The sequence below is a fragment of the Tachypleus tridentatus genome, chromosome 11 (genome assembly GCF_004210375.1).
Source record: "Tachypleus tridentatus isolate NWPU-2018 chromosome 11, ASM421037v1, whole genome shotgun sequence".
Taxonomy (NCBI): domain Eukaryota; kingdom Metazoa; phylum Arthropoda; class Merostomata; order Xiphosura; family Limulidae; genus Tachypleus; species Tachypleus tridentatus.
In genome coordinates this window covers 24,568,761-24,586,967 of record NC_134835.1, presented here as the reverse complement: position 1 = coordinate 24,586,967, position 18,207 = coordinate 24,568,761, and the positions used below count along the sequence as shown (strand labels likewise).

Here is an 18,207-nt window from a genome sequence, read left to right as displayed (position 1 = left end):
TATTATTACGTTATTAGCGTGTTGTGATTACTTTGGATATCTAATTTCGGTTATCTTCTTTTAGTACACCCTCTTGTGGATAATCTTCTAAACAAACAAGGAAAATAAATTACCCTTACGTACGTTTGATAACTACTTATTTGAATAAAAAATATAAATCCATGATGATTGGAGTGAGTAGTGTTAGAATAATGTGATTATAAACCCGACATTTAGAATTTTACGATTTTACACAACTCAGTGTTTAGGAAATAGTTAAACTATAACGTTACAAAGAGACTAAAATGGCATGATGGTTTGAATATTTCACTCACGATCTACAAGTCTCGGGTTCGAACCTTGTTATCAAACGTAATTGCCTTTTCAGCCTTGAGGGCGTTGTAATAGTATCTTCATTTCTACTTAAATGTTGGTAAAAAGTAGCCTAAGAGTTGACGGTAGGTGTTGATGAATACTTGCCTGTACATAGAGCCCTTTAATGCATCAATGAATTTGAGTTCCATTGAACAAAGTCTTGCTCTTACAATCAAGTTCGGACAGCACGAGCTGTAATATTGTCGTCTGGAAGAGTCTTTGTTCATCAAGACGGAAACTCAGGATTGTGATGATTGGTAACAACGTATAAAATGAATATGATGTTATTCATCCTTCTAAAGACATTGAAAGGCTCAACCCTAGCCCTGAAAATGTTTCCTACACAATTACGCCACCTCCAGCAGTTTGCATGACAGCAAGACACAACACGATAAAGCTCATTGTGTGGCTTGCTCCTTGTTTTAGTCCACAGAAAAGATAGAAACGTACTCTTTGGACCGCATCACTTGGATTTAGTCTTCCATCAACAATATTGTTTAAGCACATCTTTACATGGTTGTTTTGTAATAGTTTCTAGATTGCAAATTACTGACTACTGTGAAACTAATTGGTCAGCTGAATCACCTCCTGAAAGATTTTGCACTTTTAAATAGTTTCCAGTCGTCTTCTTCTATAGGTAGTTTCCAAAAGTTTGCTCACACAAATTTATATAGTGATAAAAGCAATTTCTTTTCGATCAGTACTGTTATTGACACGTATTTGACAAGTTTATCAAAGTAACAGCCTTGATCACAACGTTCCACATTGACGTGCATCTAACATCACGCCCCTTTGAAAGTAAACAATGATCCTTGCTCTAATCATTTGTCTTAAAGCAAAACTGTTTTATAAGTACGTCTCTGTATTTGTAAGTTTCACATAATCACCAGACATGACACTTGGACAAATTTTTTTTGGAACTCATAATTAAAGATCTGTTTGGCGTATATTGTTGTTAAACTGAAATAATAAAAGAGCCAATCAGCGTATGTTGTTGTTAAACTGAAATAATAAAAGAGCCAATAAGCGTATATTGTTGTTAAACTGAAATAATAAAAGAGCCAATCAGCGTATGTTGTTGTTAAGACGTCTTTCTCTGCAGTAATTAAAATTCAAGAAACAACTTTATTGTTATTAAGAGAGGTAGAGAAGGCTTTGAGTGGAAATAAGTTAGGAGATGAAATATTACACATTCAATCCATTTGCCCTTTTTAACGTATCGTACCATACGTCAGAATTTTCGATATTTCGGGTGTCAATAACATGTCCAATTTCAGGAAGGCCTAGCATGGATTGGTGGTTAGGTTGCTCGAGTTGCATTCTGTGGATCGCGTGTCCGAATCCGGTCGCCGATCGAACATATTCGTCCTTCCAGTCGCGGGAACATTATAATTATACGGTCAATCCCAATAGTCGTTGATAAAAAAGTAGCCCAAGGACTGGCAGTGGGTGTTGTTCAGTAGGTGCCTTCTATCTAGTGCATCAGTGCTAAATTAGGGACGGCTGACACAGATAGCCCTAGAGTAGCTATATAACACCCTGTAAACCTGTGTTGTTTAATCTGATTACTATAAAGATATTGATGGTTCTACCAATAATAACAAAATCAAAAATAGTATTCCTTAAAATCTAAACACTGATGAACTTATTAAATCGATACGGTCTCTTACTAGAAAGTTTTATTTATTTTTTTTTATTTCCAGTTAAGCGCAAAACTACACAGGAGGCTATCAGAGCTGCGCCCATCACGGGTATCGAAACCGGGTTTTTAGCGTTATAATCTGCCATACTCCTCGTGGGAGACAGGATGTTCGAAAACTAATAATAGGGAATATTAAGACGTGTGTATCATAACTACTGCGTTAATAAAGATACATTTACTGTAATTTAATTCTTACCTAAACGAGTTTATTTTTAAATGCAAACGTTGGCCTTGCACGACATACGATAATAAATGTTAATAATTATTTTCTAACTCGATTTATTTCCTTGCTATGTCATTAAAAATGATAATTAACAGGTTTACACGTTTCTTATCCCTTATAAGTGTGCCATACCTTTAGTTTATCTGCTCATTTTACACGTAAAGCCACGGGGCAAGTCAGTGATAAGTTTATTAACTTACAATGCAATAATTCGGGATTCGATTCCCAGCAGTATACTAAGCGTAAATAGACCCGTATGTAGTTTGTGCACTAAAAGAAACAAAATCAAACACGTTAACTTTTTTTCTGTGACAGATATGTTTCATAGTTACATTCGAAACTATTATACCATGTGTTATACTTATGTTATACCTTCTTCAAGTTTTAATGAGGATATAAATACTATTTTTAAACAAATATCTGTACATAAATGAGACCAAATGAAAAAAAAATTACATGAACTCTTAAGTTTTGTCGTGTTTATGAAGTAAGATGTTTATAATGGTGAAAATTCCACTGTAACACCTTGAATGTGTCATGATTAGTATATATTAGATATTTATTCCACTATTTAGGTATAAACATTCAAAAATATAAATATAGAAGTTTGGAAAAATATTATAAACCAGTAACAAATTATATAGTGTTTAATACTCTACGTTAAAATAGTTTTTATGTGCAGATCAAGAGATCACGTAATCATCACAGCCGATAAAAATTCGTTGTACAACGACATTGTTTGGTGTTATGAAAGTAATATGAATATGGTGCTACCAAAAATTGATATTTTTGGAGAAAGGTGTGCAGTAGTCCTTCCCGACGCAAAATATCCATACACTTAGATAATAAAGATAACGTTAGATGAGGAATTTAATATATCAAAAAAAAAATTCCTCAGCATAATACAATTGGAAAAGAAAGCAAGAAGGATGATCCTGGGGAACCAGGACCATCCACAAAGAGAACTTCAGCAAGTAATATCCAAACTGTAGCCAGCAAAGTGCAGTCTTGTAACATAAAGGTCAGTGGTAAAAGTCATCCACGTGTCTCAATCAGTGGTACACAACACGACCGAGAAGAATTCGCATCTACAAAAGCGACACAAGTACGTGCATACAAGTTGCTACCATGATGTACCAGTCAAGTCGCTAAGCCTAGTCTATGGATTTCTGTACCGTTGGACTGTTGAATGAAAGAGCTGGAAAACATCGAACTCGTATAATAGATGGTGATGGAAAACATAAAGGGTGATGTTTTGTGTTTTGACGTTTAGCCCTACGTCGGAGCTACAGAGCTATTGTTAAGATGAACGATCGTCAGATAGAATATGAACGGAGGTAATGACTTGGACTTTAGTGATCCAGTGGGTTTCCAAAACGGATTCATTATAACGAACTCAGTGCCTTTACTATCAAGATTGAAGTATGTGATAAGGCTGTTTTGTTAAAATTATTGTAATTTAAACAATTAACCTCTTAAAACCAAGGGATATTTTCAAGTCTGAAGACGTTTATTATTGTAGTGTACACAATAAATATTTACAATTACACGTATTTTGAATTTTAAACATTGTTATTATTCTAATCAACAATAGATATTGAAAACGTGAAGATGTTTCACTTTGAAACACTTTAGATGGAGATATGGTAATTTGGAGACACTTTGATGTTTAAATAACGTTAATTTGGCAAACCAATGTTATTGTAACGAGCAATAATTGAAGTAACAATCTTTTGTTCACAGTACATATCATTAAGTTATCAAAAATATTATTATAAACTGTGGAAGCTCGGTAGACTTTACTTGTCAAAGGCAAGCACCGGGGAAGAGACGAATGAAGCTCGATTCGAGGGACGACCTAAATGTAACAAATCAAAGGAAACCAATCAAAAAACAACTTCATTTCGACATGCAGCCAGAGCTGATTAAATCGATAAAATCTCATTTATTTTGGTCATCTTTTTGTTACGGTCAACACGAAGATAAACTAAGATAATTCATAATCAACAACTCACTCTCATTTCCCTTGGAAATTACCTCAATTCAAACAATCCGGAGATAATTGGGTTTCTTTGTTGTTGTTTGATCCAGGTAATGTGTTTAACGCTTCAGTTTGCATAACGCTACTCAATTTCTCTGTTTTCTGTTCTTGTTTACGGATTCAAATCGGTTACAACAAAATAAAAATGAAACTCGTTCTTCCAGAACAGAGGAACCGTTGTAATCACTAAAGATGGCGAAGTTTTTAGTCCTAAGAACCATCTGTGAGAAGGAACAAACCTAGTTTTATTTACTGCTAGATCAATCAGTAGGATTCAAATTATTTTGTGTTATATCTTCTTTAATTAAAGGTAATTACTGACTGTCATTAACGTGATTAAAATCAACCTTTAATTTATTCTAAATATTATTAAATGTTGATCTTCAATAATGTTTTTGTCCAATTGCCGAAGACATTGTTTCAGGATCTCCATGGCAGATTTAAATCGTGAGGCTAGAAACTGAAAATTGAAATAAAGAACATTTATATTTCCCTCTGATTTGAAAGGTTCTTGAATAATTGACGAAATAACCTAAAGCTTTACTGTTTGCGAAAATCATTGCTTCATTTAGAGTTATTTAACCGTTCAAAGTCCACTAAATATTCTTGCAGTATCGTACATATATTATTTTATTTTCAAATTTCTAGACATTCTAAATGTACATATTCACCAATTCCGTATTTTTTTCTTCACAGATTAACGGCCATAATATAATCAAATCTTTGACGACCCTTGTTGCTGTTGCTAGCTTTAACGTAGCAACACAATCTTGATTGGATTAACTGTACATTTAACAAAGAAACCGAAACTGAAAACATTATACGTACCGTAAGAACAACAATGACAAGAGAATAACCGCTGTTCGCCAGGTAAGACATCTGATAGTTTAACTTCTCAGGTCCACTCTTGTGTTTTTGAATTGTTTAAAATTTTCATAGGTGTACAACTTAAATCGAATGACTCTCGTCGGATATTAAGAGTCTAATAGAAGGTGAAAGATACTATATATACACACACACTGCAATGTTTTCTTGTACAGGCGTAATATCACAAGCAGTGCATTTTCCGTTTGAACTTTACGAAATTTCAATTTTTAAGACTCATATCTGTAAGTAGTATTCTGTCATTCGACGATGTAATTACAAACTTACAGACTTCGCTTTACAGATTTCTGTGTTCACGTAATTACGGCAAAACAGTAACTAGGAAAAAAGGAACAGATTTTCACAGTTTGATTCGAAATATTATTTAGGTTTATCGCTGACAGCAATATACTATGTGCAGTTGAGATGCAAAGATATATTGTTGTACATACGGCTCACAGATACGCTAACCGTGTACTGGAACCTGTTTCATAGACTACTTTTTTAGGTTAGCAATGCGCATGCGTGACAAACTGTCACTGATAAAACTTCATTGCATCTATTCGTCCGAGATCGATGTAAATTCTCCAGAATTTTAAAGATAGGAGACGGGTTTTGGAGAGTAGACGGATGTTGGGAATGTTAGCCGTCAGATGTCGCAAATGAAACTAAAAACACAAACATGTGACAAAATAATTAACTTTTGATCACGGTTGTCATGGAAATAAAGGAAGAACTCTTAGATGTTTGCTATATAAACATAATATATATGGGGAAGGACAACGGACATTAACAAACTTATTGTTGTTGCTAACTTAGAAGAAAATTGTAGCTCAGCAAAGCAGCTTATAATACAAAACAAAAACCATTAAATATTTGTTTGTAACTTGCTCACTTCCAGTTCCTGAGTTAAATTGTTTTGTTTTATACATCCAAATATACGTGTTTGAACGTTACACGAAAATCTTGGAAAAAAAGTGTCGTTATTTAACGTCAGCTTACAAACCACAGACTGAGAAATGTAAAGTGCAACCTAGTAGCAGAGCTATCTGAACAGATGGTTCGGGGACACAACTTAGACGTTTGTAGTTATATATTATAATCAAAAACTTTCTAACAACCTCCTAGGGATGCATCGTCTATCAGAATTATCTCTATTTACAAGATTTATGTGTGAAAACAAAATAACTAAATGTGACTTTTTATTAAGTGAAGGTCAGTGGCCAAAGCCACAACATTCCATATCAGAAACAATCACTAACTGCTAGGAGCCACTTGTGAAAAAAGTTAACTTAATGAATCAGAAGTTAGGTCTTCATAGTTTTTTAACCCTATCAGAAGGTTTGTCTGTAGACTTACACCCCTAAACACTGGGTTTCAATACCCGTGGTGAGCAGAGCACAGATGGCCCACTGAGTAGATTTGTGCTGAACTACAAACAAACTACAGCCATAGTTTTTGTATTATATAAAAAAATATAAATTTCTGTTGATTTAACTTAATTCAAAACTTAATAACATGACAGAGTGAAACTAATAGAAATTCTTCTGTGTTTTACTTATTACTACGTTAGTAATGGTTATGTGAATATAGAGAACTAAACCGTCATAAAAAAATGTGACCCTATAAAATTAAATGAAACTAAGGTATCTATAACTGTGCAATTAAGCTAAAATTCGAGTTTCTATTCCCCGCGGTAGAAAGAACTTAGATAGCCCAATGAGTGTTTCAGTTTTAGTAGTTGGTATTATAAAACACTACACAAAATTATCAAAAACTGTTAGAGTAGAAATACAACCTTCTTTTATACAGATTACAAATATTTCATGTTATTTGTGCTTGCGCATGAGTTAGAATGAGTGAGTACTTGATAAATTCACACAAATAATCCTTCACTGGCTACATACTATTCAAAGTAGATCACTACATCAGGTATTTATTTTTACTTTATTTTTGGAGGCCCGGTGGTTAAGACACTCGACTCGTAATCTCAGAGTCGCGGGTTCGAATCCTCGTCATACCAAACATGTTCGCCCTTTCAGCCGTGGGGGCATTATAATGTTACGGTCAATCCCACTATTCGTTGGTAAAAGAGTAGTCCAAGAGTTAGCGGTGGGTGGTGATGACTAGCTGCCTTCCCTCTAATCTTACACTGCTAAAGTAGGGACGTCTAGCGCAGATAGCCCCCGTGTAACTTTGCCCGAAGTTCAAAACGAACAAACAATATGAAAGAAAATTGTATATATCAGTCATTTTGACAAATATCGTTCACACATATTAGCATTTATTTAACTATGAAATTAAAATTAAAAGTTCTGGCTGTTTGAAATCGTCATACGTAACGAACGTAACATAATAAATCGAAGACTCATTTGAGATAAATGATGATAACGTAACACGAGACATAAGTTTAGCGCTCACGTGCTGAAAACGTGTTTTTTCGTGAAAACGTCATATTGTTTAGTTTTGCGTAAGATGACCATTTATGATGGCTACTCAGCCAGTTTAGTTTATTCATGTCCAGTGAGCAGAAGAGAAACGTTGAGCATTTGTTGCGTTTCTTTACGAAGATATGTAATTAGTTTTCACAAATGTGTCATAATAATGTAAGTTTAGTGCCTGGCTTTGTTTAACAGTAGTCATAGAATTAATGTAGCCAAGTATGGTGACACAATCATCACATAGTGCCAGAAAAGTGTCGCAACACAGTTATATAGAACTAGAAAGTGTCGTGAAACAACCATTGTATAAGATCACAATACTATAAAATTACTGTGTCAAGAAAGAGACGTGACACAATCATTATATGGTGTCAGGAGAGAATCGTGACACAATCATTATATGGTGTCAGGAGAGAATCGTGACACAATCATTATATAGTGTCAGGAGAGAATCGTGACATAATCATTATATAGTGTCAGGAAAGAGACGTGTCACAATCATTATATGGTGTCAGGAGAGAAACGTGACACAGTAATTTTATAGTGTCAGGAAAGAGACGTGACACAATCAATATATGGTGTCAGAGAGAGTCGTGACACAGTAATTTTATAGTGTCAGGAAAGAGACGTGACACAATCAATATATGGTGTCAAGAGAGATTCGTGACACAGTAATTTTATAGTGTCAAGAAAGGCGCGACACAATATATGGTGTCAAGTGAGAGTCGTGACAGAATCATTATATGGTGTCAGAAGAGAGTCGCGACACAATCATTATATGGTGTCAGAAGAGAGTCGTGACACAATCATTATATGGTGTCAGAAGAGAGTCGTGACACAATCATTATATGGTGTCAGAAGATAATCGTGACACAATCACTATATGGTGTCAGAAGAGAGTCGTGACACAATCATTATATGGTGTCAGAAAAGAATCGTGACAGAATCATTATATGGTGTCAGAAGAGTCGTGACACAGTAATTTTATAGTGTCAAGAAAGGCGCGACACAATATATGGTGTCAAAAGAGAGTCGTGACATAATCATTATATAGTGTCAGGAGAGAATCGTGACACAATCATTATATGGTGTCAGGAGAGAATCGTGACACAATCATTATATAGTGTCAGGAGAGAATCGTGACATAATCATTATATAGTGTCAGGAAAGAGACGTGTCACAATCATTATATGGTGTCAGGAGAGAAACGTGACACAGTAATTTTATAGTGTCAGGAAAGAGACGTGACACAATCAATATATGGTGTCAAGAGAGAGTCGTGACACAGTAATTTTATAGTGTCAGGAAAGAGACGTGACACAATCAATATATGGTGTCAAGAGAGATTCGTGACACAGTAATTTTATAGTGTCAAGAAAGGCGCGACACAATATATGGTGTCAAGTGAGAGTCGTGACAGAATCATTATATGGTGTCAGAAGAGAGTCGCGACACAATCATTATATGGTGTCAGAAGAGAGTCGTGACACAATCATTATATGGTGTCAGAAGAGAGTCGTGACACAATCATTATATGGTGTCAGAAGATAATCGTGACACAATCACTATATGGTGTCAGAAGAGAGTCGTGACACAATCATTATATGGTGTCAGAAAAGAATCGTGACAGAATCATTATATGGTGTCAGAAGAGAGTCGTGACACAGTAATTTTATAGTGTCAAGAAAGGCGCGACACAATATATGGTGTCAAAAGAGAGTCGTGACATAATCATTATATAGTGTCAGGAGAGAATCGTGACACAATCATTATATGGTGTCAGAAGAGAGTCGTGACAGAATCATTATATGGTGTCAGAAGAGAGTCGTGACACAATCATTATATGGTGCTAATAAGTAAGTTAAAAACTCTACTCCTTGAACAATATTAAAGTGTAGGTAAAACGTTACTAAATATCTATTTTTCTAGCACTGTCTTTATTACGGTTATTTAATAGTGTATTACCAGGATTATGAAACGTCTCTTCTGGTAGTGGAATGTTCCAACGACACTTGTTACGAGAAAACTGGATTAGATTAACGGAAACAGAATGGTGAATAATTGTTCTTACTGGAAATTATTTGTCAACTTACATTCCGTGAATGAACAGACTTGTACACTTCTATTTGAAACCAGTTCACCTCCTGTTTTTGAAAAATAATAAAAATGGATATTAATTTCCAGTTCCTCCTGTGCCCAGAGAGGTGTTATCCACCAAGACTTTGGTATGTGACTGTTTAATGACTTGTCTCCAACACCCAGGTTTTTATACATTGCTGGTATAAAACAAAACACATGGTGAAGGGCTAAAAACGCAATCCTGACTCAGCACGTGTTGTTTTCTTGCCACTGGATTTGGATGCTTGCCAGGAAGATGTGATATCCTATTAGTTGTTGTTTTCCACAGCTTTGATATTGACCAAAAGGAATAGTTTCGATTTTATTTTCAAGGCAGAATGATCCTGGTGGTATATTAATAACCTTAAGAACAGATTCACTTTTATCGTGAATTTCGTATAAATAGTTGTTACGGTATTTTTTTTTATTGTTGGGATCTGAAAAAAAAGAGACAGACATCAAAAATTCAATATCTGAGTTTTACATATTTTACAGATATCTGACATTCTTCCATTGAATACTGCTAGAAGACAAAATAAATACCAGAAACCTAGAAAATGTTTGAGAAATTTCAGAACGCAAACTTTCAGTGATGTGGATGGTCAGAGGTTACTACATTTTGAGACAATTTTACGATGCTAAATTTATCTAGAGCATAGAAACTTAACAATGTGTCGTACACGATTCCAAAAAACAACATGTTGTCAAGTAACTTCAAGATGTATGGCACTAAAAATCTAGGTTTGAATCCTGCGGTGAATATTCATTCTTTTGTTTCATAACTTTAACGTAATGCTGTAGAAAGACAAACAAAAATACGCAAAATTAGAAACAAATATACAAAAACATACAAATATATATATATAAAAGCATACAAAAATATATAAAACTAGACATAAAATTACCTGTACATAACAATCACTAATTTTGGTCTAACAGATTAGAGAGACGGCAGCTAGTCAACAGTATCCATAGCCAATCATCGACCACTCTTTCCTGACGTCATACTCACAATTCCAAAATTGCACGTTTCTTGTGTGAACGAATTGTGAGCCACGTATTCTTGGAGTGACAGTTCCAGCACGCTAATCACTAAGCCACTGTACATAGCATGTTGTATATAATACGGTGAAATAAAAAATAATGTCAGTATAAAAATGATTGTCTCTTTCAGAATGTTTGACTTTAGTTCATATAAATCGATTAAGATTCTTTCTGATAAGACATTACGTTAAGCTTATTATATTTGTAACACTGCATGTTCACTCCTGTGTATTTATAACAGTTAGAAAAATCAAGAAATTATAGTGTTTGTTATCTTCCAACACAGAAGCCGCTTCGTGACATTGTCTTCCCCACTTGAGTCTATCCAGGATGGTGTTTCCCACATTTTGAGGTTAGCTTTCGGGATGTTTTAACTCCTGACCATAGTCCATCCTTGGGTAAGAAGTACCTAGCTTAATAGAACACCTTTCGTATTCTCAATGCGAACCACAAGTGTATATATATTTTTATATACTGTTTCTAAAAACACACAACTGTATAGCACTGTCACAGGCCCGGCATGGCCAGTTGTTTAAGGCACTCGAGTCGTAATCCGAGGGTCGCGGGTTCGAATCCCCGTCACACCAAACATGTTTGCCCTTTCAGCCGTGTGGGCGTTATAATATGATGGTTAACCCCACTATTCGTTGGTAAAAGAGTAGCCCAAGGGTTGGCGATGGGTGGTGATGACTACCTGCCTTCCCTCTTGTCTTACACTGCTAAATTAGGGACGGCTAGCACAGATACTCCTTATGTAGCTTTGCACGAAATTCAAAAACAAACAATCCATTCTCACTGTCTTCTAACAAATAACGTTTTGGATTCTTAAAAACTTTAAAATCAAACACTTCAGAAAGTTAAAAATCAATAAAAATCCCTTAATGTTTCTTAACGACTGACCTTAAAACCATGGTACATTTTCCTATCCTAGCAAGTTGATCGATATTTAGTGTGTCGGACTTTGGACTTTTGGACTCAGTATTCGAATCCCATCACCGCCAAAAATAGCAATAAACAAGTAAACTGAAATAGTATTCCGTACGACTTAAAATGCAGGTCCAGTTCCACTAATTAAACAGAAATCTCCAACAAATTTGCTCTAAATCCTTGCTCTAAAGTCTTTCATTTCAGAAAAAAAAATTATCCAACGTTTTTCTTCCCAACCAGTTTGGCGCAGATAGCCCGGTTGTATTGCGCCAATAACCAGCGTAACCAGTTCACTTGCTGTCTATTCTAGAACTTACCGGATACTGAAAATTTAGGGCTATTTGTCTAATTGTTACATCTGCCCTTTGATGCTTTTAGTGCATGTACTTGCGAATTCTAAAACGTTCAGGGTGTTGCTCATGTTTATGGGTGGTACAAATACCGTTAACACTCCTACGAAAAGTGGGGCCTAATAGGCTCCAGAGCAACTTGAAAGGTTATTAATATTAGGCTAATAATTTTGTATTTAAATGAAATTGCCATTTAAATCCATTAATGAATGGATTAACGAGATTCCCACTGTCCCTATCTACTATCTAGCGAAACCACAGCCAGGGGAACGGGCTTGGAGAAATCAGGACTAGACACGTCTTTTCGTAGGAGTGTTATATATATGTATAATTACGTGAGAAACGCAAAGCCGCGTTAAATTTGTGTATACCTGCGTTAGAAACGCGAGGCCAATTGCACAACACTAAGAAACTTACTGTCCATTTGGGACGTCATGGGATACGTATACATAGGTAAGTGCCAAGTATTGAAAAATGGAATTCGTTGTATAAATTGTTAATAATTTAATTACTTCACTAGTTTTACGCTCTAAATAATTAGCACCCCAGTGGCTCAGCGGTAGGTCTGCAGCCTTACTCGCGAAAATCCGGGTTTCGATACCGTGGTGGGCAGAGCACAGATAGCCCATTGTGTAGCTTTGTGCTTAATTCAAAACAACGAGAACAACCTCTAAATAATTCAGGGTTTATTTTTATTTCATCCAAGAATCTTAACTCAGATGCTTGTAATTAGCATATTTCAACCAGTATTCTGTGTTATTACTGAACTCAGACGGTAATAATTAGTGTATCCCAGCTAGGAATCTAAGTTTCATTGTTTCACTGAAATCATTTTAGTTATTTTTTATGACCTTTCGGTTACTAGATAACAGGAAGGTTGTTATTTCGGACCTGAGTACAATACTAATAACTCCAAGTCGCATAACCTTACGACTACATTCAGTTAAAGTTCGTAATCAAGACAGATCTTCGTGTAGTAGCTGGAAACAAAGTTTGGAGACTTTAAAATCTTCAAATTTTTAGTTCAACTTAACAACGTGTTAAAATTTTCCAATTTTTTAATAGAAATTATGTGCAAGTTTTGTTAAAAAAATGATATGAACAATTGTTTATTTATCACATAAACAGCTATGTAAAAAAGAAATGACATGAACAATTGTTTATTTATTACATAAACAGCTATGTATTTATTAAACTAGATATCTTTCTGCGGTTAATACCACAGTAAGGTAGAGGTAATAACTAGTATATCCTCTAAACATTAAACATTATGTTGTAATATAATAATAACGTAGGCGTCACTTGCTTTCTGCGTTCCTGGAATTAATACCCGAGTTTGTGCATCTCGAACGATTCGATCTCTAGCGTTTGATGTGCTGCGATAAATCTGACAAGCGAAGACGTGGAGAGCTATACATTTGTTAGGAAACTACCTTAGCCTTGAAAGCTTACCTTGCCATAGTTGAAATAGCTACTAATTTCACTCTTCTTTGAATAGTAGATCCAGGAACTGTCATTAATTGGTTATTGGTCTTTAGGAATAACAAGTCAATAGTGTAGAATATGTCTTTAGTTGGGTGTATTCAGATACGTTTTAAAGATTTCCTTTCAGTTTCTGCAACTATGTGATCACTTCAGTGTTGACTGGGTATTTCAAGGTTGTTGATACGAATTAATCCTTTAAGACAGATAAATATCACACAGAATAGCCTTCGTTCTAAGCTCTCCACTTTGCAACATGTCTTTGTACACAGAATTCTACGAAGGCACTCAAAAGTAATGGTTTTAGATTGTAACGTTCGGTATGACTTATCAAATAACACACGAAGACCCTGAGTAACCTGTCTATTGGCGACAACTTTCGGCTCGTGTTTGCTAACTCTTTCTTGCTTTTAGTGTTTTTATATTTTGTCTCAAAATTCAATGTATTTTAATTTGGTTTTGTTTTTAAACACAGTTATGAAAGTTTATCCTTTGTCAGTGAATCTTTGTTATATGAACTAAGGGCACATCTTAACAGTTTCGAAAACATCTAAAATCAAATACAAAACATAACAGTAATTATATCTGGACAGATAATTGAATGAAAATATAGTTCCCGATAAGATTAAACGCTAAAATTAGGGTTTTGATTCCTCTCGATAGACACATGTGGTTTTGCTTTAAATTAAACCACACTTACTCTTTAAAAATATAGATTTTTATGTCTTAAATCGTACTTTAATTGGGGTTTAATTCAAAGCAAAACTACGTGTCTATGTAGAGGTAACAATGTAATATGTTTCAAACTGGTAAATGTCTGATTTTATTTTATTTTTTTTATATTTATGCCTTGCCAGGTGATTAAGTCACTCGACTCGTAATATGAGGGTTGCGGGTTCGAATCCCTGTCGAAGCCAACGTGCTCAGCCTTTCACCGGTGGGGGTCTTATAATGTAACAATCAATCCTACTATTTGTTGGTAAAAGAGTAGCCCAAGATGTGGCGGTGGGTGGTGATGACTAGCTGCCTTCCCTCTAGTTTTACTCTGCTAAATTAGGGACGGCTAGCGCAGATAGCCCTCGTGTAGCTTTGTGCGAAATTAAAGAAAACGAGAAGACACAAAATCACGTTAATACTATCAACGTAAAAAGACGAATTTGAAGACATAAACTTTATTTCCACATTTCCACTTTTCTCAGCAATCTCCATCAAGATTAGATGTTATGACTATGATTATGCAAGGAAAACTGGGTATTTCTTTTTTAAAAGAACTTGAATATTATATCCGTAAAACTATTAACTTATGTTACAATAGGTGTTTCTAAAACAATCATGAATTGTAACAAAACATCATTTAAAGGATACATAACTTTAATAGTAATCACAAGATGTCTTTTAACGACTTCACTAGCTCATGCTCGCCCTTTCAGCCGTAGGGGCGTTATAATGGTACGATCAATCCCACTATTCGTTGCTAAAAGAGTAGCCCAAGAGTTGGCGGTGGGTAGTGATGACTAGCTGCCTTCCCTCTAGTCTTACACTGCTAAATTAAGAACGGCTAGTGCAGATAGCCCTCGAGTAACTTTGCGCGAAATTAAAAAAAAAAAAAACACCCTAGTGACTATATTAATAACTGTTTTATCCACTGTGTGGAGTCGTTTTATCAGAAATAACAGTAGTGATACGTACGAAAGTACAATATTCTATGATGGTATTCTTTATAGATACCTCGTATCTTACTGACTTCATAATTCACATTACAAATGCATCTTAATCCATTTGTTACAAAGAAAGTGTCCAGGAAACTTAGCATATCTCGTCTCCCTTCGTAAGCCTGACCTGTAAAAGTTTCGAGCGCCATCTGTTATTCCATATTGCTACTAACAAGATTTATGTGATATGGGTAGTTTGTAACTAACAATACTGCTACTACCAAGAATTATGGGATGTTGAGTCGTTTGTAACTAACAATACTGCTACGAACAATATTTATGGGAGTTTGAGTCGTTTGTAGCTAACAGTATTTTTATTTTATTCATATGTTAAACATGTTAGCCGTAGTTTATATAATCTGTTTCAATGTTACTAAGGCTTCAGTTATTGAGACGTGATTAATGTTTATTTTTACTTTATAAATAGTGTATAAAGTAAGTATGTCTGCTTCAATATGAATATGAAAATACCATTACTTTTCACATATATAGTGAACTAGCAGAAACAGAATTAATACCCAGCCATCTAAAAGCAATCATCATGCCGAAAACCTTGTTTACTGAATTTAGATACATCTACTGTAATAAAACCTATTTTAATACTAATTAGATTTAGTGATCATTGTTCAAGGAGTTTGTTTATTTATTTCTTTTTCCGTAATCGTTTAAACAAAATTGTTATACAATTAATCACTTGGAATCCAGGTTATTTACTATTTTTTGTGTCTGGTATGTCTAACCAGCAATATGAGTCGTGCATTTCATAAAACACTAGATGTGACACGCTATATCGAAACACATCAGCGTATCTCCCATACAGGCACGGTCAACTTCAGTGTTACAAATATCTAACGCGGATAGGATTATTAGTGAAACTATATGACAAAGACATATTATAAATCTTAAATTTCAAAACTGGTGAATCGGCCTTCTATTATACAGGTGTCTATGAATCGAGCTGTTTACATTTATTTTGAATATTCTAAGCCTATAATTCTAATAAAAGCCATTGTAAGCTTTTGTTCGCTGTGCCCACTACGTGTATCAAAATCCGGTTATTAGCGTCATTAGCCTTCAAACTTACCTCTGGGAACTGAGAACAGACATTACAATTACAAATTCAGTTAGTCATCTAACGTACTGAGAATTGACACAAAATTACGCTCTTTCACGTCTCATAAAACAACTGACTGAAACAAAATATTTTACCAAAAACAATCAAAACAGGGTTAACAAGGATATTACAAGACCTTACCAAGGCTGACACCAAATAAGTCATTGCCTGCCAATAAAGTTAGGCCTAACGTTATAAACACCAAATACGCCATTATTTGCTAAAAATGACAAATTTCTCATCAATATAAACATAAAGCTTTCTCTTGTGAAACGTGATTTAGTATTTCTTAGCCTACAAGTTGCACCTAAACAACAAATTATTGAACAACATTGAGCCATTTTAAATATTTGATATTAGACATAATACGGTTGTCTTTTAACCATAAATGATTTAGCTGTGTAATGGCGGTTAGGCTAACGTACTTTAAACAGGCTTATGTTGCATTTAGTGTTTTATAATAATCGTCCAAGTTGTTTCCAACCAAGTTAAGGTAGAATTAATTATATCTCGTAACTGAGTGAATATATCATTAGACTACAGTGCAATTAAATAAGAAATAAATAGTCAAACATACTTTCAATACGTAAGTTAGGACTACAGACTTCACTAGAAAATTATTTGTAATAAAAAAAGTAACTTCTGAAACACAGTTGGTAAACGTTCCGATAGAGGACGCTTTTATTACAATATAGGCAACTTAATAGTTTTAAATGTTTTGAAGTTTAATGAAAAATAAGGGCCATAATTTATGAAACAAACTCTTACTTTGCCGTGGGGCAAAAAACTGGAATTGAAATTTATAAATAAAATGTAAATGAAAGAAAATCTTAAAAATTCAAATTAGTACGAATATGCAAAAGTTAGTATTAGAGATCGAAATTCTTATTCTGTCCGTATTTTATGTATATCAATACTTTGATAACAGATTTAAAAATGAGTTATTGATAATTTTCTGATGTAAACAAATTCTATATTATTTAAATACTATTAGTAAACAGACTCTACAACAAGTATACAAGGATTTGTCAATTCTTGAACTCTTAGTTTTCTATATTGATTCTTTCCTTCCCCTGAATAGCTCAGCTGGAAAAGTCTGAATGCTTAAAACCCTAAAAACCAGGATTCGATGCATGTGGTGTGCACAGCACAGGTAACCCACTGTGCAACTTAACGTTCAATAACAAACACTTGTTGTTTGTTTGTTTTTCACCCCATGGCAGAGTTGGATTTAAAATGTTCGAGAACAGCGACCCCAAACTACTTGTGAGACATCATAGAATTTCACCTGTACGATCCGGATATAAACGAATCATAACTTATTTTGCCGAAATCTACCTGAAAGTAACATTGCTTTCTGAGTATCGTAAAAAAATATGTACAACTCGACTTCGTTTTCCTTGATCTTGTGATCCAGGACAAGAAAGATTATTAAAATGTAGCAGTTTCTATAAAATCTTAAGACAAAATTAAATAATTTCTGTTTTGTTTTGTTTTGTTTTTTGTACATGAAATGTTCCCAATCACATTTTAATTACCATCTAATAATTAGCTTAATTTTGATTGCAAGTTAATACTCGTTAAATTTTACTAAAGATTTTATCCGAGAATGTTGTAGGCCTAAAACCAGAGTTTCACTAGGCCTATTCTAATATTGTTTTTACTAGGCCTATTCTAATATAGTTTTTACTAGGCCTATTCTAATATTGTTTTTACTAGGCCTATTCTAATATTGTTTTTAGACTCGCTCCTTTACCCTGAATTGATCCTTGTCACAAATTGCCCAGAAAGTGATGAAGTGATTAATTATCTAACTGTTTGTTATTTTATCGTTA

The 18,207-nt window shown here is 34.5% G+C and overlaps 1 protein-coding gene and 1 long non-coding RNA gene across 2 annotated transcripts in view; one reads left to right on the top strand and one right to left on the bottom strand.

Annotated features, from left to right (window-relative positions):
• Positions 1-18,207, top strand: part of LOC143231764 (uncharacterized) — a 128,962-nt gene that overhangs the window by 35,617 nt on the left and 75,138 nt on the right. The window lies entirely within an intron of this gene.
• Positions 10,292-18,207, bottom strand: part of LOC143231763 (lachesin-like) — a 179,385-nt gene continuing 171,469 nt past the window's right edge. Inside the window, exon 9 of the mRNA XM_076466407.1 lies at positions 10,292-10,538. Coding sequence (XP_076322522.1) covers positions 10,528-10,538 — 11 coding nt within the window. The 3' untranslated portion in view covers positions 10,292-10,527. The remainder of the gene's footprint in view (positions 10,539-18,207) is intronic.